At 43.5% G+C, this 22,537-nt stretch overlaps 1 protein-coding gene across 2 annotated transcripts; it reads right to left on the bottom strand.

Moving 5' to 3' along the window:
• Positions 1-274: 274 nt before the first annotated feature.
• TMEM33 (transmembrane protein 33) lies at positions 275-22,276 on the bottom strand. 2 transcript variants are annotated; one of them, XM_075849594.1, is made up of 8 exons: positions 22,189-22,276; positions 15,007-15,062; positions 10,818-10,912; positions 6,640-6,827; positions 5,121-5,188; positions 3,062-3,195; positions 1,685-1,768; positions 275-868 (listed from the first exon to the last, which is right to left on the bottom strand). In XM_075849594.1, the coding sequence occupies exons 2-8, from the start codon at positions 15,049-15,051 to the stop codon at positions 739-741; spliced, it is 744 nt and encodes a 247-aa protein (XP_075705709.1). In that variant the 5' UTR covers positions 15,052-15,062; positions 22,189-22,276; the 3' UTR covers positions 275-738. The 2 variants fall into 2 exon arrangements, with proteins under 2 accessions (XP_075705709.1, XP_075705711.1); XM_075849596.1 differs by having other exon boundaries at positions 22,164-22,260.
• Positions 22,277-22,537: the final 261 nt, after the last annotated feature.

The following is a 22,537-nucleotide window of genomic DNA, read 5'->3' as shown; positions in this document are numbered from 1 at the left end:
CAGCACACGACATTCAATGTACTACACACCAGTATTTGGTTGTATTGGTGCAGGTAGGAATTTTATTGCATCTTTTTAATGTGTACAACGTTGAAAGACACAAAATAAAAAAAAGAAAACTAAAAAAAAAACAAAAAAAAACGCTTAGACACTTTAAGAACCTACATATCTGAAAAAAATGCTGTAAAATCACTTCATTATTTTATGCTATGTACATTTCAATAATAATCTTCATACCAAGATTATAGAACCAGAAAGAAACATCTCAGAACCGTAAAGTAACATTTGTTTAATTTGTACAATGTTCAAACTACTCTGTTCCCGGAAAGCTGAAACTAGAACATTTAGAGATCACTGTATTTTCTCGTACAAATTCTCAGACAAACTCTGTGCATGCTTTTTTTTTTTTTGCAGCTTATGTATTAAAAACCCCATGCTGCAACTTTCTAAGACGATCACTGGAGAGGAGATTCCGGCCAGTAACTCATACAAGTATGTACGAGCCGTGTATAGCAAATCAGTCTTACATTCACCTATGGGGAACGAGTCACAGGGATCACGCTAAGAAATTGTAACAAGTGATGTATAAAAAGGCAGAAGAGAATTCAGCATGATTTTCATGGATCGGTTTGGATGACATCATAATTGTAAACCATCCGGATATCATACAGAGAGCAGAAATAACCAGCTGCTGACGCTCATTTACATACAGATTGTATAATTTAATTACAGAATAACTTATGCAACGGTTGGGGCTAGTCGGCTTACAAAGGCAATGCTGCTGAGGCACAGTCTTCTGACAAAGTCTGGACATGCTGGTTTCATTACAAGGTGCTCCAAGATAATCCTCAGCTCTGTGAACAAAGTCCTAGAAAGCGGGGGATTAAACAGATTTTGGATTAGCGGACGGCCCACTTAATTTCTCTGAAATTGTATACTACTGTTCAAATAAAAAAAACGGAACTACAGGGGCACATACAGACGAACGGCAGCATTAGCTACGAGCCCGGGTGCCCAGTTCATGAAAGTGGTGGGCATATTGCAGCTTGCTTGGTGGCCTGTTGCCAAATGATAAAAGCACAACCAAAATTTTCTATACAAATCATACCTGGCGTAGGCTAGAGAAGGTGTTTTTAGAAGAAACAATTCTCTCTCCAAATTCATATACATAATTGCACCATTTTATCCCCCCCCCCCCCTATGAACTGCAAATTGTGGCACCTGTGCCAACAAACTGTTGTCAAAAAGACGCTTTTTATAAACCTGCCCTATTGTGTGGTTCAATGTAACTCAAAGGGCCACAACCTCACAGGATTGTGTCGGCCATACGGCGTCCAACTAAACTAATCTTCAGACATTAGAAGAGAACATTCTGGGGGTCAACGAGGTCAGACCCAACCAGTCCCCAATAGACATTAGAAGAGAACATTCTGGGGGTCAACGAGGTCAGACCCAACCAGTCCCCAATAGAATGCTTCTCGGTGATTTCACATGGTGCGGGTTTAAAATTCTGTCGATGGAAATCAGAAGGCAGCAAAGTGGGTGTTCAGCTCTATAAAGCCGTGCACTATTTTAGCAATCGGCAAGTATCCAACTCTATGGACACCTCACGTTATCTTCCGACAAGTCAACAGATGAATTTAAGGAGCAGGAAAATTTCAGAGCTTCATATTATGACTCTTACCGGCAGTAGGGATTTCTTCTGGAGGAATAACGCAGTGTCAGGAATCTGTAGTAAATAAAAGGCTGCAACAAGCTCCCTTGACCACTGTAAAATAAATGTAAAAATACACATGGAGCAACAATTCTATACGTAATTAGAGTTTACTGTAACCAGATAGTGATTAGAATGAGACAAGCAGCTCATAAGATCTGGGGTTTTTTACAGTAAGGACCGATTCACACGAACAAGTGCAAACTCTGATGTGAAAAACTCCAGTTTTTCATGTCCGGGCAGCACCCGTTTTCACAGATCCCTCAGAGTTGAGTCTATTGAGGGATCCATGAAAACGGCCGAAAATAGGACAGGTCCTATTTTTCCAAGGACCCTTCACACGGTCCGTTCAAACAACGGCCCAATTAAAATACATGCGTTTTTTTAACGACAGTCAGACGCTCGTCTGAATAAGCTCTCAAGTATATATTTCTGGGTAAGAGGGGAATTACCCCAACTGTACGCTCAAAACAAAGCGAAGACTTGCCATGCACAAGACAAAAACAGAGTCTTCCCCCAAGCAAGCGTGTGTTTATTTTAGCAGGGATAGTAGGAAAAGCCACTAATCTACCAGGAAAAGAACAACCTGGGCTGCAGAAATCCAACATGCTTGATCCTGGTTTCCCACAGTGGCCATCATCAGGCTGCCCCATGTGAATTAAAGCAGATCGGTCATCAAACAATGCTGCCCTCAGGCTCTGTTCACACAGCATTTAGCCTTACATTGGAGGTATATGTTGAGAAGATTTCCAGACGCATAGGACTACAGTGGCAAACAATGGCAACAGGCTTCCATAGGAATAAAAACCTTATATACTGTGCGGTATACTTATTTTTTTCCAATGTATGCCCCTGTATAGGCTAGTGGAATCTACTATGCTATACAGAGAAAAAATTAAAAAAAAAGTACGCTAATGCATACTGGCCTGGCGGATTTTAAAAAGGCCACCCTTTTGGCATATGCCAGGTGAAAAAGCCTTTCTGACACATATGCTGAACATAGTTTACAAACGCTACGTGGACAGAGCCTACGGGCAGCACAGTGTGGGGACAGGTCCACCCTCCTATTAGCCCAAATAAATATTGTGGATCAAATAACGGAGTCCGATGTATTCTTTGATAGCTCCTATAGGCCAAATGGCACAATATATTTTTGTGCCATTTGGGCTATAGGAGAACAGACCTGTCATCATAATTTATAAAGCAATTAGTTGACAAATTGCTTTAAATTAAAATTAGCGGGATAGGCCAACACGTATCTAAAAAAAAGTGTACACTACCCGAGCCTTACCGTGATACTTGTACATGGATATATATTAAGTCCATATTTCTATTACAAATTAATACCTGAGCAGCATGAAGACTGTAGCCGGCATTAGGAAGATCTCATTGCAAGCGATGAACTTCAGAATATTTTGCTGATTTGCATTCAGTTTCTCCAGAAGAGACCTCACAAATGGCAAACTATTTGCTCCCTTGGCCTGAATTGAAAATAAGCAGAAGGAATAAAAATCCAGTTTAAAGGTTTCCCAAAAATTGTGTTAATATCAGCAAGTCATCTAGATTTTAGAAATCTTACAAGGATCCTGTATGTTTAGCGCTCCGCATATATAGCAGGGGTGTTGTTAGGGTATGTTCACACGGCGGGGGTCCGTAACGGCTGAAATTACGGGGATGTTTCAGCCTGAAAACATCCCCGTAATTTCAGCCGTACCGGCATGTGCAGGCGCTTGAACGCCGCGTCAATTACGGCCGTAATTAGCGCTGCTATTCATTGGAGTCAATGAATAGCGGCTCCAATTACGGCCAAAGAAGTGACAGGTCACTTCTTCTACGCGGGCGTCTATTTGCGCGCCGTCATTTGACAGCGGCGCGTAAATATACGCCTCGTGTGAACAGACAAACGTCTGCCCATTGCTTTCAATGGGCAGATGTTTGTCAGCGCTATTGAGGCGCTATTTTCAGACGTAATTCGGGGCAAAAACGCCCGAATTACGTCCGTAAATAGGCCGTGTGAACATACCCTAAGGATGTGGCAGGCCACAGGAACGCCAAGGCCAGAATTCTGTGTATATTCATAGCGGGGAGGCTGGCTTACTTTCCTTTGGGAACCTTAAAGAGGGCATTTATAATGTGGTTACAGAGCCTATCTTGTACCTAATGTGATCGGCGCTGTAATGTAGATTACAGAAGTGTTTTTTATTTATAAAAACGATCATTTTTGACTGAGTTATGACCTATATTAGCTTTATGCTAATGAGTTTCTTAATGGACAACTGGGCGTGTTTTACTTTTTGGCCAAGTGGGCGTTGTGGGGAGAAGTGTATGACGCTGACCAATCAGTGACCAATCAGCGTCATACACTTCTCCCTATTCATTTACACTGCAGATAGCGATATAGCTATATCGCTATGTACAGCCACATACACACACATTAATGTTACTGCAGTGTCCTGACAATGAATATACATTACTTCCAGCCAGGACGTGATTTCTATTCAGAATCCAGAGACCTCGGTAACGTTTGTGTGAGATTTACAGCAAAGCAAGAGTAATCTCGCGAGATTACGCTGCAAACTGTCATTAAAAACTAGATTACGCTTGCCTTGCTGTAAGTGCAGGATTCTGAATACACATCACGTCCTGGCTGGAGGTAATGTATATTCACTGTCAGGACACTTGAGTAATGTTAGTGTGTGTTTATGTGGCTGCACATAGCGATATAGCTATATCGCTATGTGCTGTGTATATGAATGGGGACAAGTGTATGACGCTGATTGGTCAACGTCATACACTCCTCTGTACAACGCCCACTTGGTCAAAAAGTAAAACACGCCCAGTTGTCCATTAAGAAAATCATTAGCATAAAGCTAATATAGGTCATAACTCCGTCAAAAATGATAGTTTTTCTAAATAAAAAACACGGCTGTAATCTACATTACAGCGCCGATCACATCATGTACAAGATAGGTCACTTATAATGTGGTGACAGAGCCTCTTTAATGTTCAAAAGCCTCAAAGAAGCAGAGAAGTAAATGCCACAGCAAACGTTTCACATGTAAGCCCTGCCCTACCACTTCGTATCGTGGTCAGACTTCTAAAGCCAACATGGTTGTAGATGATGTTTTCTCTGAATACCAAGAACTATTGACACCAAAGGTGCCCCTAAATTGTTCCACCTGTAGTTCCTACAGCAGACCCCACAAGGCAGCCACAGTCCAGTGCAGACAGTAGTGTAGGTCAGCAAAGTGATAATAATGGTCCCTACTATTCTCTTCATCATACCTATAAAAATAGAAGTGATCGTAAATTAAACACCCTAAAGCGCCCACAGAATTGGCAATGTGCATTCAAATGTGCCAAGCACATCACATAATACAACGTTGTGAGACACCAGAACACTTACATCCAAGACCTTCTTTGTATATGTTGATGCATGAAGCAATGAGAACAGCAATACAGGGAATACGCTCACTGAGAAACATTAAGGAAAACAAATCATTGACTTTATATGTTCTCGTCTGAAACCCAGATCGACCTTATGGGTTATTCGATTTTCTTTTGTTTGGGGTGGGGAAAGAATTGTCCTCCAAATAGACATGGTCCTAAATACAGTTCCGCCATTGCTGATCATCAATCTTAAATAATTGACCGGACTTGTCAGGAAAGCCATTTCATTTACAACAATTGTCTTGCATCTAATTTTGGGTATGCGAATACATGTACATCTAATACAGTGCAGGGGGAGCAGTCGCCTCATGAATATATAACTACCAGTCCGCTGTATTCTTTCATTACTCCGATTATCCACACTAATTCTGTTTTGGATACTAGGAGTACGGACCCGTAGCTGTAATATGAGGTCATTACATAGGGATATATATTCAGCTGACATTAATTTTTTTCTATCCTGCAGTAATGTAGAGAATTCAACATACACTGAATATTACTGCATGTCATGGAAAAGCAAGCACAGATCTTACACCATATGATGGCGCAATGTGTTTATCATTCTGTGCTGAAAGGTCTTCATCAATGTATTCATTTGCCTCAGTAGGATTGTCTTTGTGGACACAATAGATATAGATACAAGCTACAAGAGGATGAAAACAGGAGAAATTTAAGAGGTTTTCCACAACCGGACAATGGGTGACCTATCCACAGGTCATCAGTATATGATCGGTGCGGGTCAGACACCCGGACCCCACACTGATCAGCAGCTGTTTTGAGCGGTATGCAGTAGATGGAGCCAGAAGCAGATGGCTCCTATTACTCCATAGCGGCCATTCTGCAGAACTGCAGCTATTCAGGGACCGGCACCATCTGCTTCCCGCATGGACATCCGGTGCACAAAGGCAGCCGGAACAGCTGATCGGTGCGGGGTCCGGGTGTTGGACCCTCACCGATCATATACTGATGACCTGTGGATATGTCAGCAGTTGTCTGGTCATGGAAAACCCCTTTAAAGTGTTTTACATGGACAGAAATCACCCTTTTTAACCACCTTTAAAACGAATGCCAATCAACAATACAGCTTGTCGATCGGCGCTCGCATTGCTTCCTTAAAACAGAGCAATGATGGGAGTATGGGGACGAATGATGGTTACTTTGATCGCTCATCCACATTTGTTTGCACATGTCGGCAGCACATTCCCAGTTTACCGCCTCGCTGGGGGAATCACATTTCAGTTTCTCATACATGAAAGTTTAAAATGACCTCCCCTTTATCACCCTGTCAGCAGTTTTGAGGCCTCAAAACTGCTGACAGGTTCCCTTCAAAGAGATTTTTTTGTACAATAAACACTTATCACCTATCGACAAGATTGGTGGGAAATGTTAGGTCCCTGGGGGCCCCAATGTACTGACACCTTATTCATTGACACCCTTACATGGAACCATTATAAACAGCAGCTAGAAAAGGATACTTGTGACAGGGTATGAATTGACAAAGATGAGTGAATACAATAGGTAGTGACAGCTGTCCTCTAACAGAGCCTGGCTCAAGAACGCCCGACTCAGCTGGAAGTGTGGTAACCTCTGGTGTAACCGCAGGGCACTGGTGAGAGCATTGGCCAGCAAGGCACGCTGATAAAAACTGGCAGCTTCATGTAAGCTGTAAAGGAAAAAAAAACAACAAACATATCAACTGCAGGTGATACAAGAAAATCTTGAATGTCTTAAGGCTAATTCAGTTTAATATTTGGTGGAATATAAAAAAAAATAAAAAAAAATAAAAAATGGTAAAAAAATACCAATACCTTCTTTGCTAGGAAACTTTTGAACATCCCATTGAGCGCCATTAAATACATTATAACAAAATGGAAATCACACGGTACAACTACAAGCCTGACAAGAGAAGGCCGCCCACCACAACTCACAGACCGGGCAAGGAGGGCATTAATCAGAGATTCAACAAAGAAACCAACGATAACACAGAAGGAGCTCCAAAGATCAACATCGGAGATGGATGGGTTTTTATGGAAGTGTCCCAGAAAGAGACATTGCTTAAAGAAAGACTTACGTTTGAGCTCGCTAAACAGTATGTGGCAGACTCCCCAAACATAGAAGAAGGTTCTCCGGCCAGATAAGACCATTATTGAACTTTTTGGCCATCATGGGAAATTCTGTGTGTGGTGCAAGCCCAACACTTCCCATCACCCCAAGAACACCATTCCCACAGCGAAGCATGGTGGTGGCAGGGACTGGAAAACTGGTCAGGACTGAAGGGAAGATGGACGGCAGTAAATACAGGACAATTCTTTTCAGTCTGCCAGAGATTTGAGACTAGGACGGAGATTCCCCTTCCTGCAGGACAATGACCCCAAACATACAGCTAAATCTACACTGGGAGGTTTAATGGGAAAAATGTAAATGTCTTGGAATGGCCTAGTCAAAGCCCCGACCTCATTACAATTGAGAATCTGTGGCATGACATGAAGACGGCCGGACACAACACAACCATCTAACCTGAAGGAGTCTGAGCAGTTTTTCCTGTAAGGGCTTATTTAGACGAACGTATATTAGGTCCGTGCAACGTGGGTGATTTTCACGCGCCTCGCACGGACCTATATTAGTCTATGGGGCCGTGCAGACTGTCCGTGCTCTTTCTGTCATAATGATGGCGGCCACGCATCATATGCTGATGACACACGGAGCTGTTAAGTACATTTTGTGCGCGCAAAACGCGGCGTTTTTTGCGCGCGCAAAACGCACACGCTCGTGTACATCCGGCCTAAGAATGAACAAAAATCCCAGTGTCTAGATGTGCTAAGCTAACAGACATACAGATACAAGTCTCCTGGGGTAAGTGCAGCAAAAGGTGCTCCACAAAGTATAGACTTTCAAGAGTGAATACTTGTGCACATTAACCCTTTCAAGACCGAGCTCATTTTGACCTTCATGACCAGCCCCATGTGTCAATTTATGTGTTAATAACTCTGGAATGCTTTTGCCTATCCAAGCGATTCTGAGATTGTTTTCTCGTGACATATTGTACTTTATGTTAGTGGAAAAATTTGATCAATAAATTCATTGCTTATTTGTGAAAAACACCAAAATGTAGAGAAAATTTGCAAAAATTATGATTTTTCTCATTTTAAATGTATCTGCTTGTAAAACAGATCGTAATACCACACAAAATAGTTACTATTTCACATATTCCATATGTCTACTTTATATTTGCTTTGTTTTTTGAACATTATTTTATTTTTCTAGGACGTTACATGGCTTAGAACTTTAGCAGCAATTTCTCACATTTTCAAGAAAATTTCAAAAGGCTATTTTTACAGGGACCAGTTCAGTTCAGAAGCGGCTTTGAGGGCCTTATGTACTAGATAGATCCCATAAATCACCCCATATTAAAAACTGCACCCCTCAAAGTATTCAAAACAGCATTCAGAAAGTTTCTTAACCCTTTAGGCGCTTCACAGGAATTAAAGCAAAGTACAGGTGAAATTTACAAATTTTCATTTTTTTGCTGAAATTCATTTGTAATACATTTTTTTCTGTAACACAGAAGGTTTTACCAGAGAAATACAACTCAATATTTATTGCCCAGATTCTGCAGTTTTTAGAAATATCCCACATGTGGCCCTAGTGTGCTAATTTACTGAAACACCGGCCTCAGAAGCAAAGGAGCACCTAGTGGATTTTGGGGCCTCCTTTTTTTAGAATATATTTTAGGCACCATGTCAGGTTTGAAGAGGTCTTGTGGTGCCAAAACAGTGGAAATTCCACAAAAGTGAGACGGTTTTGGAAACTACACACCTCAAGGAATTTATCTAGGGGTATAGTTAGCATCTTGACCCCACAGGTCTTTTGCTATATTTATTGGAGTATGTCTGTGAAAGTGAAAATCTACTTTTTTTCTGAAAAAATATTTGCAAGGAATAAAGATTAAAAAGCACCCCAAAACGTGTAAAGCTACTTCTCCCGATTACGCCAATACCCCATATGTGGTACTAAACTGCTGTTTGGACCCACGGCAGAGCTCAGAAGGGAAGGAGCGCCATTTGGATTTTGAAGTGCAGATTTTGCTGGATTGGTTTTCAGTGCCATGTCGCGTTTGCAACGCCCTGGAGGGAGCAAAACAGTGGAATCCCCCCAAAACTGACCCCATTTTGAAGACTACACCCCTCAAGGAATTTTTCTAGGGGTATAGTTAGCATTTTGACCCCACAGTTTTTTTGCTGAATCTAGTGGAATTAGGCCGTGAAAATGAAAATCTTTTTTCGGAAAAAACATAGAAATGTTTAATTTTTACAATGAATAAAGTAGAAAAATCACCCCAAAATTTGTAAAGCAATTTGTCTTGATTTCAGCAATACACCATATGTGGTAATAAACTGCTGTTTGGACACACGGCAGGACTCCGAAGGGAAGGAACAATATTTTGCTTTTGGAGCCCAAATTTAGCTGGAATGGTTTTCGGGTATCCTGTCGCATATGCAAAGCATATATAAACTGTCAGTGTGACGCTGGGAGTCACACTGACAGGAAGCTTATGAGGACCTGCCTCCGGCTGGTTCTCATAGGCTGCTGTGCATGGCAGACCCGGGGGCCGTTGTATGGTCTCCGGTTCTGCCTTATAACCGACTGCAGCAACCGCAATCGGTCCCCGGGAAAGTTTGTTGTAGCAACAAACTTTCCAGTTCGTTGCTACAACACACTTTCCCTGCGATCACATGACCGGGACCTGAACCAATTAGGTCCCGGTCATGTCTCCGGGACCAGAGGCAGGTGATAACAGCGCGATCCGGGTGTCAGCGCTACTCTGAGACACCCGGATCGTGCTTTTAACACCCACCGTGAATTCACGTCGGCACTGCACAGAGCCCAGCAAGTGCCAATGTGAATATACAGTGGGCGGTCGGGAAGCGGTTAAAGTTCTGCTTTTTGTCTTAATTACTGTTTGAAGATGCAAAATATTTTTTACTGTGACACGATACAATATCCATTTTAATTTACGGTTGTAATGCAACAAAAACAGGAAAAACCACAAAGGGGGGTGGGAGGCTGGGGTAGAGGGGACACTTTCGCAAGGCACTGTAAGTTTAAGGGGTTGTCTGGGCATGAGACTGCACCGATGAGCTGTTCCGGCTGCCTCCGGGCACCGGATGTTATGCAGTGGCCGGTGTTGGAAGCAGATGGCTCCGTACACTGTATAGCGGCCATGCTGCAACTTTCACTTGAATAGGAGCAGAGCTGCTATACTGTGACTGGAGCCATCTGCCTCCGACCTCCTCCAATCATATACTGTGTATTAGGAAACATACTGCTATGTACAAGATGGAGTTTACCCACAGAAGCACAGCAGCTTTCCGGTTGCACATGCATGTGGTGCCACAGGTCGAACACAGGCTGTAGCAAACAGCGCCTTGTATATGGCTTACGAAGCAATTTTGGACAATTTGATTTCCCTGGAACGATCTTGTCCTATCCCTGCCGCTCATGAACAGGGGATTCTAATAAGAGCTGTACATGCCGTCCCTCAATATACACACATGTTCACCAACGAAAAAACAATACATTCCTCCTACACTCTGACAATTATCATACTCTAATAGATCTTATGCAGTACTCGCATACAATAAAAATAACTTACCCTAAAATAGGAAGAATAAATAATGCGGAACAGTATACGGTGAACCACCGAGATAGCCACATAGCGGTGTCAAGTTTATTTGCCATCAGGAATTGCTAAGGGAAGAAAAGGAAAATAACTTTAATCACTCATAGCATACAAAGAGTCTATTCTACGTGATCGGTTCAGTTTAGTTACGAAGATCTTCAAGTGAATGTCCACTTTTTTTAAAATCTTAATAGGAGGAAAAAAAATGGTGTTATATATATATATATATATATATATACACACACACACACACACACATACAATATACCTTTATAGGAATTGGAGCACTGATTTTCTGATACAGAGCGCCAATCCCCCTGGTACAGCCATAAGATGAAATTCTATATGCTACAACAGCGACCACTAGGAGGAGAATAAGAGCTTACTGCATAGGACATCAAGAATAGAGCATTATGTGGTTTGTGACTGGGATGTTTACCAGTATCTGGAGCAGAGATTTTTGGTCTTTTTTGTACTGGTGATTACTCTGCACAGCATCAACTTTTATTTACAGGGGGCAGATTTTTAGCCACAAACAATGTTACGCTTTGATGAAAAATTGCATGATGGAGTCCATAAGTGTAAAAAAAATCTGGGTGGGATTTTTACAATGTGTAAGGTGTCCACTTTTTAAAAAAAAACACCATGGGTACTTAGGCTCTATTCACATGACAGGGTCCGAGTGTCGGCCGATAAAAACGGACGTTTTGGTCAGTTTCTCTCTGCTGTTTTGCATCCGTTTTGTTTCCGTTCCGGGCTTCTGCTTTTAACGGCCGATTTTGACCAGTTTTGCAGTGATTTTATTCCCGGTCCGTTTTAAAAACGGATGAATTTCATTTGTCAATTTTTTGCCACGCACTTCCCTTTGTAGATAATGCCACGGCCCCCCCGTAGGTAGTGCCACAGAGCTCTATATGTAATGCCACAGAGCCCCCCCGTAGGTAATGCCACACAGCCCCCCTTTAAGCAGTTCCACACAGCCCCCCGTAGGTAATGCCACACCGCCCCCCCGTAGGTGATGCCACACCGCGCCCCCCCGTAGGTGATGCCACACCGCGCCCCCTTCGTAGGTGATGCCACACCGCCCCCCTCCCCCCCCACAGGTGATGCCACATGGCCTCGCCATAGGTAATGCCACACAGCCCCGCCCATAAGTAGTTCTACACAGGACCCCTTTACATAGCACCCCCTCCCATAGATGGCACCCCCCCCTACCTTTCTGTATGATAGCGCCACGATCCCCGCTTCAGAAGTCCCTGACGTCACTGTGTCCATAAATGGACAGTGAAGTCAGGCACTTCTCCTGGTGCGGAATCCCCAATCCCCGGCCAAAATACCCTGACCCTCCTCCTCCTGTGCACTTCGCACTGTGAGGAGGAGGAGAGCGCGAGCGACGGAAGACACGGCCGTCACTCCGAACACATCCCAGTGATGCCCGTTTATTACCCGGCCCCATAGACCTCTATGGGAGCCGGGAGAATGGCCGAAAATAGGGTACGTCTCATCTTTTGACGGCCCGGTTTCCCGGGCCGTTAAAATAAAAAAATCGGTCGTGTGTATAGCCCCATTTAGGGTCTATCGTTCCTACTGCGACTGTGTGACGGACGTTTTTTGAACGGCCGGAAAACCCTGTCGTGTGAATAGGGCCTAGGGGGATAATATTTTTTTAATTTTTTTTTTATAAATCCAGTATTATTTGCATATTTTAAATGTGTAAAAATTGTCATGGCAGTGGAAGGGTTAATAATGTTGAATCTAAAAATGAACTGGTGTTAGAATGTGAACATTAATTGTTAATGTGGTTTAATTGCAACATTGATAGTAAAGTCCAACTCACTGACCATCGCTTTGAGGCTCAGTTTTGTAACCTTTCCCTCAAAAGTTTCCAAGCGTGGCACAAACACGATCCAACAACCGAGCTAGACTAGTCATTGTACGATTTTAATTGAGCGTGCCATTTGGCCCAATGTTACCACATGGCAGCATCCATGACATTTCAGTTTGAAAGATGCTGTGGATTCAGCCAGGTTTCCCTGCAGCATGACCTTAGTTAACTGGGTCTGTCCTGGCGACATATTCCCCCATAACAGCTCGTTTTGGGTAGTGTCGACAATAACCAATCATATTACAATTTTATATTATTGAACTGAAAAGGCAAACATTATATGACCACTTTCCCCCATAAGTTATGGCACGACTTTATTAAAGAGATATGAACTAACAAGCCTCAAAATGACTACAGCTACTGGAGCGCAGTAAAGTCAATGGGACTGGACAAACTGATGGAAACGGAATACTATGTGTGATCAATTTAGATCTGTTGGAAGGAAAAAACACACTGTAAAAAACGCAATTGTAAACTCAGCCCCTTTATGCACACAGGCGTATTCCCGGTATTACCTTCATTAGACAACCCTTTTAAAAAAGGAGATATTCTTCCCTAAAGACATTGCTTCCCCCGGGGAATATATCCGAGATACAGCACCATATGGCAGCACGCGGAGAGCCAACAGCTCCGCAGTATAAGCTGCAGAGACGTACAGGCTTTATGTGCACAGCTCTGTCGTGTGCATGAGGACCGACTTCCATAAAAGAGGCACCCTAGGTGAGGACTGCACCAGGGATGGACAAATCCCACGATCCAGACAGTCGAATTACGGCAAGAATTTTGTGCCTTTTTTTAGTTTTACGCCGCTTCTGGCATTTTAAAAGACAAGTGAAAGCGCTCACTATCATTTAATCAGAAAACTGGCGTAAATTATGGCGCAAATCTACTCCAGCTTATAGCTGAAGTAGATTGGACTTTCTGGCGCACGGGTGGCCAGAGAGGCGCCATATTTACTAAGAGTTGTGTCTCTCAATAAATTAGGCCCATTTTACGCCAACTTTCTTGAGATTAAGACTTGCCAGTCTTAATAAATTATATTACATGGAGTTTTTCTAGCATTGCTGGATTGTGATACACTTGCCTGCCATATATATCCCTAAAGGGTTTGTACAATGAAGTTTTTTTTTTACTTTTATAATTTGTAAATCTAATATATTTCAAAAGGAAGTTCGGTAATCTCTGGATTTCTGGGCTGGAGAACAGGACGAGCATGTACTCGCTGTTTTCGATGCCCCCATTCATCTCTACGGAGAGGTACAGAACATGCTTGTCCTTTCTCTGACCGAGAGAGGGAAATTTGAGGCCCTCAGACCTCCACCCGACTTACTTTTCTAACCAGTCTGATTGACGGACTACAATAGTTTAAAAATAAAATTTAAAAAAAAAGCTTTATCATACAACGCCTGTGCGGGAGTTTATTTATTTATTTTTTTAAACCTTATTTCTATTTTCCACTGTTCGCCAGTTCTCTGAATGCAGCCAGTAATATAATGGATGCATTTTATTCTAGTTGCAACGGTTACATCCAAGAAAAGACATAAGGCGTCGTGCACACGGCCGTCGCATATTTTCCGCAGATGCGGATAGTCTATGGGCTTTGGGCCAATTTACATGACCGTGGTTTCCAGGCTCCTTGAAGTCTTGTGTGTGAACGGTCCGTGACGGAGGATGGCCCGCTGATGACACTCCTCGGCCCGTCCGTGCCTGAATCACAGACCGTGTACACGGATACCGTTGTGTGCATGAGGCCTAAATCTTGAAAAAAATGGCGGCTTTCGAAACTTGTAAAAGGCAAGCATTATGCTCTTTTTTTTTGTCCTCATACAATTCAAGGCTGTGTGTCCATAAATTACTTAAAGGGGTATTCCGGTTACAGGTTACCCCCCCACCGTTTACGAGAACCCCATAGCTGCTCGAAACTCTCGTTTGAAGCGGGCCGCAGGTCATTTATGCGCACTGCTGCTCCATTCATGCCCCATGGCAGTGCCGGAAAAAGCCAAACACTGCATTTGGCTATCTCCAGCGCACCCATAGATAATAAATGGAGCGGCGGAGCGCACGAGCGACTTGTGGATCAGTTCAAACGAGGGATTCGGTCAACTTCGGGGTCCGAACTGTCAGACATCCACCGATGAGCAAGTTACCCCTTACCCTACGGATAGGGGGTAACTTGTTGTAACCGGAATACCCCTTCAATACACTGGAGTGCTATTCTGACCAGGACACACCAGTAACTGCGGAAAAGACCACAGATCATTTGATAGATCTACTCACCACAACTCCCAGCTGAGGAGCACTGTTAGGGACGGAGTCCGCCATGTCTGCTAAATCTGAAAGAGACAGGAAAGAAACATAAAAAGGCAACATTAGTAATAATATATCAACAGCGACCAGAGGATTATGGTAAATACTAGTAGGATGCGGTGTGCCCCTGCTCCACCACTTTAAAAAGAAATTATTCGAATTTAAAGTGAACTCATGTCTGACATGGACATGTCAGATGTTGTTAATGGTTGAGGTCCAGGAGCCAAAAGCCCCACCGATCACTATAGGGGGCTTCTTTGGCATGATTTGTTTTTCCTGAGGTTACAGAGATTGGTGTGCGAGGGGGGGGGGGGGGGTCTCGGTGTCTAAAGCCCCAACAATGACAACTTCTGACCGGTCCCTAGAAAATTATTATTATACTTTTAAGTCATTTAAGATACATTTTTCATAAAACATTCTCTAACATAGGGTTCATGTTTCTGTGAGGTTCTTGAATGACATGGACTCACTCCTATTCAAAAATGTCAGGTTTATTTCTAGTATTACATACAGAATGTATTTATCTTATCAGTTCAGGAAAGGCGTAAAAGGACCCAAAAAAGTAAACACTTGAAACAAATCATTCACCGATGACATCACCAGTAGTAGTAATAAAATTTTTTTTTAAAAAAAAGTATTTTATTTTTCCTTTGGGAAAACTATATAAACTTTTGGTGTTTTATCTTTTGTATTTTGAAAAACGATCATTTTTGAGCAAGTTATTTTCTTTACCGCTCACACGGTCAATTGCCAACACACTTGTAGCGGCAGTCCCCGGTATCCCATTCACTTCAATAGGAAAAGGTTGTAATACTGTTAACCGCCACTACAAGGGTGTTGGATCCCCACCGATCACATATTGATGGCCTATGCGGAGGATAGGCCATCAATTTTTTGGAACTGGGCAACACTTTTAACAAACATTTGTAATATCTGTCTGGATTATGCACTTTATATTGGGTCATTTCATCATACCATTTGAGTGACTGCCCATACAAATGCCAAGTGGGTTCTGTAGATTAGAAGCTCTAATACAATAAACTAAAACAAAAATATTTGCCCTTGTGGGTGGCAGGTACATTTTTGATAGGCACCATTAGGCAACTGAGTGCCTGTTCACATCAGCACTTGGTTTCCGTTCAACCTTTCCGTCGAAGGAACCCGAAAACATTCAGTTTCTTTCACGGAAACAATAGCGTAGTCGACTATGCCATTGGTTTCGTGAAAAAAATGCTAACTTTACATAACAAAAAAAAACGGAAATCAACTGAAGCATTACCAGTCAAACGAATGGTAATGCAAACAGAAGCTATATTTTCTGTTCAGGTTTCCGTTCATCGGTTCCTTCGACGGAAAGGCTGAAGGGAACCGATGAACGGAAACCAAATGCTGATGTGAACAGGCCCTAACCCTATTTACCACACGACTAACAAGGTATTGAATTGTTCTATTCACATAATTCCGAATAATGAAAATAACCTTTATTAACCCGTTAGTGACCGCCCCTTAGTGTTTTTACGGCGGCCACTGACGGGCTTTATTCCGATGCAATAGCCTTTTTACAGCGCTGCATCGGAATAAATAGAGCAGGGAGCCGTTAAATCTCCCTGTGCTCAGCTGCCAGAGGTATTGCAGTGTATTATAAATGTGATCGGAGTGAAGTCCCCCTAGTGGGACTAGTAAAAAAAACACAACACTTTCTCCCCCTTACAAAATGCTTTATTGCTAAAAAAAAACAACCAATAAAATAAAGTAAAACAGTTACACATTTGGTATCGCCGGGTCCGTAACGACCCCAACTATAAAGTTATTATATCATTTAACCCACACGGTGAACGTCGTAAAACATAAAATAAAAAACAATGCAAAAATTGCTGTTATCTTTGAACCCTGCCTAAAAATTTTTTTTATAAAAAGTGATCAAAAAGTCGCATCTACACCAAAACGGTACCAATAAAAACTACAAGTCTTCCCGCAAAAAAAAAAAAACCTCATACAACTGCATCGGCGAAAAAACAAAAAAAAGTTATGGCTCTTCAAATATGGAGACACAAAAACAAATAATTTTGAAAAAAAAAAGTGTTTTTACTGTGTAAAAGTAGTAAAACATACAAAAACTATACAAATTTGGTATCGTTGCAATCGTAACAACCCGCTGAATAAATTTAGTGTTATTTACATCACACGGTAAATGGAATAAAGTTAGGATGCAAAAAAGTGTGGCGAAACTGCTGTTTTTTTTCTATTCCTTCCAAAAAAAAAAAAAAGTTAATACCGTATATGTCGGCGTATAAGATGACCCCCAACTTTTACCCTTAAAATATAGAATTTAAGATATACTCACCATTTCGTGCAGGAGCGCTTCACTATGGCCATCGGCGGCAGGACCCAGGACTCTCTGTCTCTTTGAACTCTCGCATGCGCAGATAGGCTGCTTCATCGTGCGAGATCTGAGAGGCAGGGAATGAGAGGAAAGGGCGGGCCAGAGGATCTTAGAGATGTTCCCTGGCGGCTAATACCGGCTTCCCTCAGATCCGTGGCGGATTCCGTGCATCCCGGGAGCCTGTGTACCGGACTGCAGGCTCACAAGGTAACACACAACCTGTTTGTAGACAATATGTAGACTAGGGATGTCACGATACCAGAATTTGGACTTCGATACCGATACTTCGTTTAGTATTGCGATTTCGATACCAATTTCGATACTTTTGCCAACAGTAATAAAAAAAAAAAATCTTCCGTTTTCTGATGTGAGGCGCGACGTGTGATGAATTTTGAACGCGCCTCACATTAATAGTAATTAATCCCATCATGTTTCTCAGTCATATTGGGTTAATGTGCGAGGTACATGATGGGGTTAATTACTATTAATGTGAGGAACATGGAGGGTAAATTCATCGCACCTCGCGCCTCACATTACTAAGTGAATGAAAGCCGTGTTTATTTCATTTTTTTTACAGCGTACACATCAGAAATTATGCAAAAAAATTGTTGTCCGCGCCATTACTGAATGTGTGTATTTTATGTATTGAGACTTATTTTAATGTTTATTGTAAAAAAGGTGAAGGTGTATTTTTTTAAAAATTTAACAATACTTTGTTTTTACTTTATTTTTAAACTTTAATGTACTGACATATATCAGATATGTGCCAGTACATTAACCTGTGGATGGATAATACACAGGCAGTTGTTAGGACATACTTGGGTATATCCTAACAACAAGAGATATGGTCAGACAGCCCTGGGGTCCGTCAATAGACCCTGGGCTGTCTGCCCATATATGGTATGGCCCTCGATCGCGTCACAGGAATTGCCTGTGACGCGATCCAGGGGCATCCCCCCTTCTCACTTTCCCCTGAATGCTGCAGTCAGCTGTGATCGCAGCATTCAGGGGAATAACGGCGGAGATGAGCGGTTTCTCTGATCTCCGCCGTTATAGAGCGGGGCTGCGGCTGTGTAATACAGCCATTGCCCCGCTCCTGACAGGAAGTGCGCGCGCGGTCAGCATGAGGTGATGCGGCCGGCGCTGCACTAATGAGCGGCAGTTCAGGCACTGAAGACAGAACATGGGGGTGTTTTGTAGCGCGCCCGCCATGTTCTGTCTCCAGTGCCGCCGCTCAATAGTGCAGCGCTGGCCGCATTGCATCATCCTGACCCCGCGAACTTATCATGACTCAGGAGCGGGGCTGTGGCTGAATTACACAGCCGCAGCCCCGCTCTCATAGTCATGTGTACTATACTGAGCTGTGCGGCTGCAACGTGCATCCCTAATGTAGACAATATCCGGCATATAAGACGACCCCACACTTTTGACATTTTTTTAAGGGTGTAAAAAGTCGTCTTGTACGCCGATATATACGGTAGTTAATCAATAAATTCTATGTACCCCAAAATGGTGCCATTAAAAATTACAACTTGTCCCGCAAAAAACAAGACCTTATACAGCTATGTCGACGGAAAAATAAAAAAAAGTTATAGCTCTTAGGGCTTATTCAGACGAACGGGATATACATCCGTGCAACGTGCGTGATTTTCACGCGTGTCGCACGGACCTATATTAGTCTATGGGGCCGTGCAGACAGTTGCGTGATTTTTACGCAGCGTGAGGCTACATCGACTTACCTGCAAACGCTGATGCTGCTGCAGAATCAACTGTAGCCTCTGTCGCCTGGTGCCGATGTGTCCTCGCTGGTCCGACACGATGCAGGACCTGGGGCAGGAAGTGAGTGACGTCACAGCGTGATCTCTCGAGGACACGCTGTGTGTCTGTGCACTGCCAGAAGCTGGGTGGTAACGAAGAGAAGTGGATGATGCGGATTCGTCAACATCATACGCTTCTATTCACAACGCCCAGCTAGTAAAACAAGTAAAAACGCCCAGATGTACATACACAAAACACGCCCACTTGGACTTTAGAAAGCCTCATTTGCATAAATATAAAAATGGTCATAACTTGGCCAAAAACGCTCGTTTTTAAAAAAACAAAACGTTACTGTAATCTACATTGCAGCGCCGATCTGCTGCAATAGGAGATAGGGATTTGATAATCTGGTGACAGAGCCTCTTTAAGCGGCTAGCACACTCCTATAAATGAAATAAAATCAGGGCTGAATTTAGCTGACATCATATCCAAAGTGACTGCCCAACTAGACATTCATGTTAAAGGGGTATTCCGGAATAGACAATTATCACCTATCCACTGGGACCCCTACCGATCACAAGAATGAGGGGCCCAAACCCCCTGCTCCTCCTTACTGCAGTGAGGACATTGAATGAAATGGTGGTCGAGCACGTGCACTGCCGCTCCAGTCAAAGTCTATGGTTTTCGCCGAGTAGTCACACGTGGGTTAGTTCCATTGGATGGGTCTAATGTGCGTGCGCATCTGCAGCAGATAACACCGCTCATCCGCTACAAAACTTCGGATTACTGCTGTGGATTCTCAGCCAAATCCACTTCGAATTTTTCCACTTGAAAAATCTGCTGTGTGAACATGGCCTATGGCTGGAATCACACATGCAGTTTTTGTGGAAGTTTTCTGAACCAAATACAGGAATGGATACAAATGTGAGGCGACAGATCAGTCTTTCCTTTAGGCCTCGTTTACACTAGCGTGTTATTCGTCCGTGCGACGCATGTGATTTTCGCGCGTGTCCTACGGACCTATAATAGTCTATGGGGCCGTGCAGACAGTCCGTGATTTTTGTGCAACGTGAGTCCATTGCAAAAAACTCACGACCTGTTCCATCTTTGTGCGCACGGAAGCACTTCCGTGGGACGCGCGTGATTCGCGCAACAGCACTGAAAAGGATGAATGAAAACAGAAAAGCACGTGCTTTTCTGTTTACAAACATCCAAACGGAGTGTCATAATGATGGCGGCTGCGCGAAAATCACGCAGCCGCGCATTAAAACAGGGCTGACACACGGAGCTGTTAAGTGCCTTTTGCACACGCAAAACGCACATGTTAACCCGGCCTCATACTTCTCTACTTTTTCTGTCAACTCCTTTGTTTTACTCAAAGCAGTCAAAAACTGTACCAAACCTGTGTGTGTGATCCCGGCCTAAAGGGGTAGCGACACCTCAGTCCCTTTGAAGTAAATGGGATGAGCTGCAGGACTATAAATAGCCACCTGTAGGTACAAGCCCTTTCTTTGGGCTAATTCGCAGGGGTCCAAGTGGCTGGACCCCACCAATCAAACATTCATCGCCTATCCTAAGGATTTAAGACCAGGAGAATCCCTTTATGGGGCACCTGCTATTAGACAAGTGCACTGTAATCAGGGGCATCTACAAGATAAAGATCAGTGGCGCCATAAACAACCATCATGTAGCCCCCGGCTGTACATTCATTTCTAGAGCAGCGCAGTAGGAGGAGAGTTCAGCAGCCAATCTGTGCAGATCATTTCATTGAGTCTTCTTGTTGATGATAAATGGCCATGGGGCGCAAACAAAGCCCCACTGATGCTGTGCCCCCCTGATGACAAAGTCATCTGTATAGCCGAAACAGCGACCAATTTCCCCAAATCCTCTGTGACCTTCCATATGTAGATGTCCCGATCTAAAGGACCACTCCAGGTAAAACTTATACACTCTGATGCCTCCTGCAGGTCCTGAGGGGGTAGACCAGGACAGAAAACAGACCAGAGAATCCCTGTGTTGTAACTAGCGGGCAGCATATAACAGGATCAGTTGTGCCAGGTGAAGCTTGATCTTGACAGGAAACGTCTATGCTGCCCATAAACGTTACATTTGGGCCTTGGTCACACAGTGCAGATGCGTAGCAGGCTTTGCGTGCATTTTTAAAGCCAAAACCAGAATTAGATCCAGGAGAGCAGAGCTATAAGGCCTTCCTTTATATATGTATTCTCTTAGGTTGCTTCCTGGCTTAAAAAAACAAAAAAAAAAAACAAAAAAAAAAAACTGCACTGTGTGAACAAGGCCTAAAGTTGATTATTCTCGTGGAGATCCAGCATTGCCACTCTCAGGGAATATGGATGAGACCACCCTCGATTGGTCAGAGTGGACTAACAGAGTGCCTTGCCACACGGGGATCTACCACCGATTATGTGGTCGGCCATTCATTTTGCTGTATCGGCACTTCACGTGTGCATCATGGGTTTCAGATGCCAGGTGGGCACATACTGCCCACTGCTGGAACATCTCTTTGTATTCGTTGTAATGAACAAATTCCACTTTTGTGACATCTTTATGTTCTGACATGAACAATCTGTTGAACGGATGTTGGATGGTTTTGGCGACACTGGATTTTTTTCTGGGCTATTATCAGTGACAGGCGGCTCTTCCTGGCACTTCAATGTAGAATATGGGTGAGAAATCACCAGTATAACACAATGTAGCCGCTCCACAATGAAAGACACTGTGTATCAAGTGATACATTGTAGACACAGACTGCACAGTAACAACAGGTAAACAGCGCACACGGGAGACGCTTCATACAGCCAGCACACCAGATACAGACAGAAGTCACAGCCCAGGCCTCCTGTATCATGGCTAGCAGTCCATTCATTCTACATGATGGCACAATGCCATCCCCCAGCGCCATAGTGCCCGGTAACTAACTACACCACGATACACCCCGTCGGTCTTCTGTGCCCATCCCCCTCACCCGGGACCCCGTTGTCAGTCCTCACCGCACAGAGACCCCTGTACCGGACACCCTCTTCCTCCGGCAACGACAGCAACCCAATGACGTCAGTCAATACTTCCGCCAATGACTGCAATGAAAGCCGAAAAGAGGCGTGGATGCATAGCAGCAATGGGGCGGGACCTGTCGCAAAACTAAAAACGTCAGGTGATTGGCGGGTTAAGAAGCCAATGAGAGAGATGCAAAGAATGACAGTTCTAGAATGTTCTGCACACTGGATGCGGTCAGGCGCGGGGTGGGTTAACTGGTTGGGCTAGTGAATGGTGCCCCGGGCTTGCGTAATATGTTAGCGCTGGGAATGGGAAGGGATATACCACTTCCGGAAAGGGGTGGGC

Source organism: Rhinoderma darwinii, chromosome 1, assembly GCF_050947455.1.
Source record: "Rhinoderma darwinii isolate aRhiDar2 chromosome 1, aRhiDar2.hap1, whole genome shotgun sequence".
Taxonomy (NCBI): Eukaryota; Metazoa; Chordata; class Amphibia; order Anura; family Rhinodermatidae; genus Rhinoderma; species Rhinoderma darwinii.
Note: the sequence above shows the minus strand (reverse complement) of the source record. Positions and strands in the feature narration are given on the sequence as shown.

Coding starts and splice junctions, on each gene's coding strand:
- TMEM33 (XM_075849594.1), bottom strand. CDS start 15,051: ATGGCGGACTCCGTCCCTAACAGTGCTCCTCAGCTGGGAGTTGTG. Junction 6,828..10,817: donor TTTATTCTTCCTATTTTAGG/GTAAGTTATTTT, acceptor TTTCCTTTACAG/CTTACATGAAGCTGCCAGTT. Junction 869..1,684: donor AGAAGAAATCCCTACTGCCG/GTAAGAGTCATA, acceptor CCCGCTTTCTAG/GACTTTGTTCACAGAGCTGA.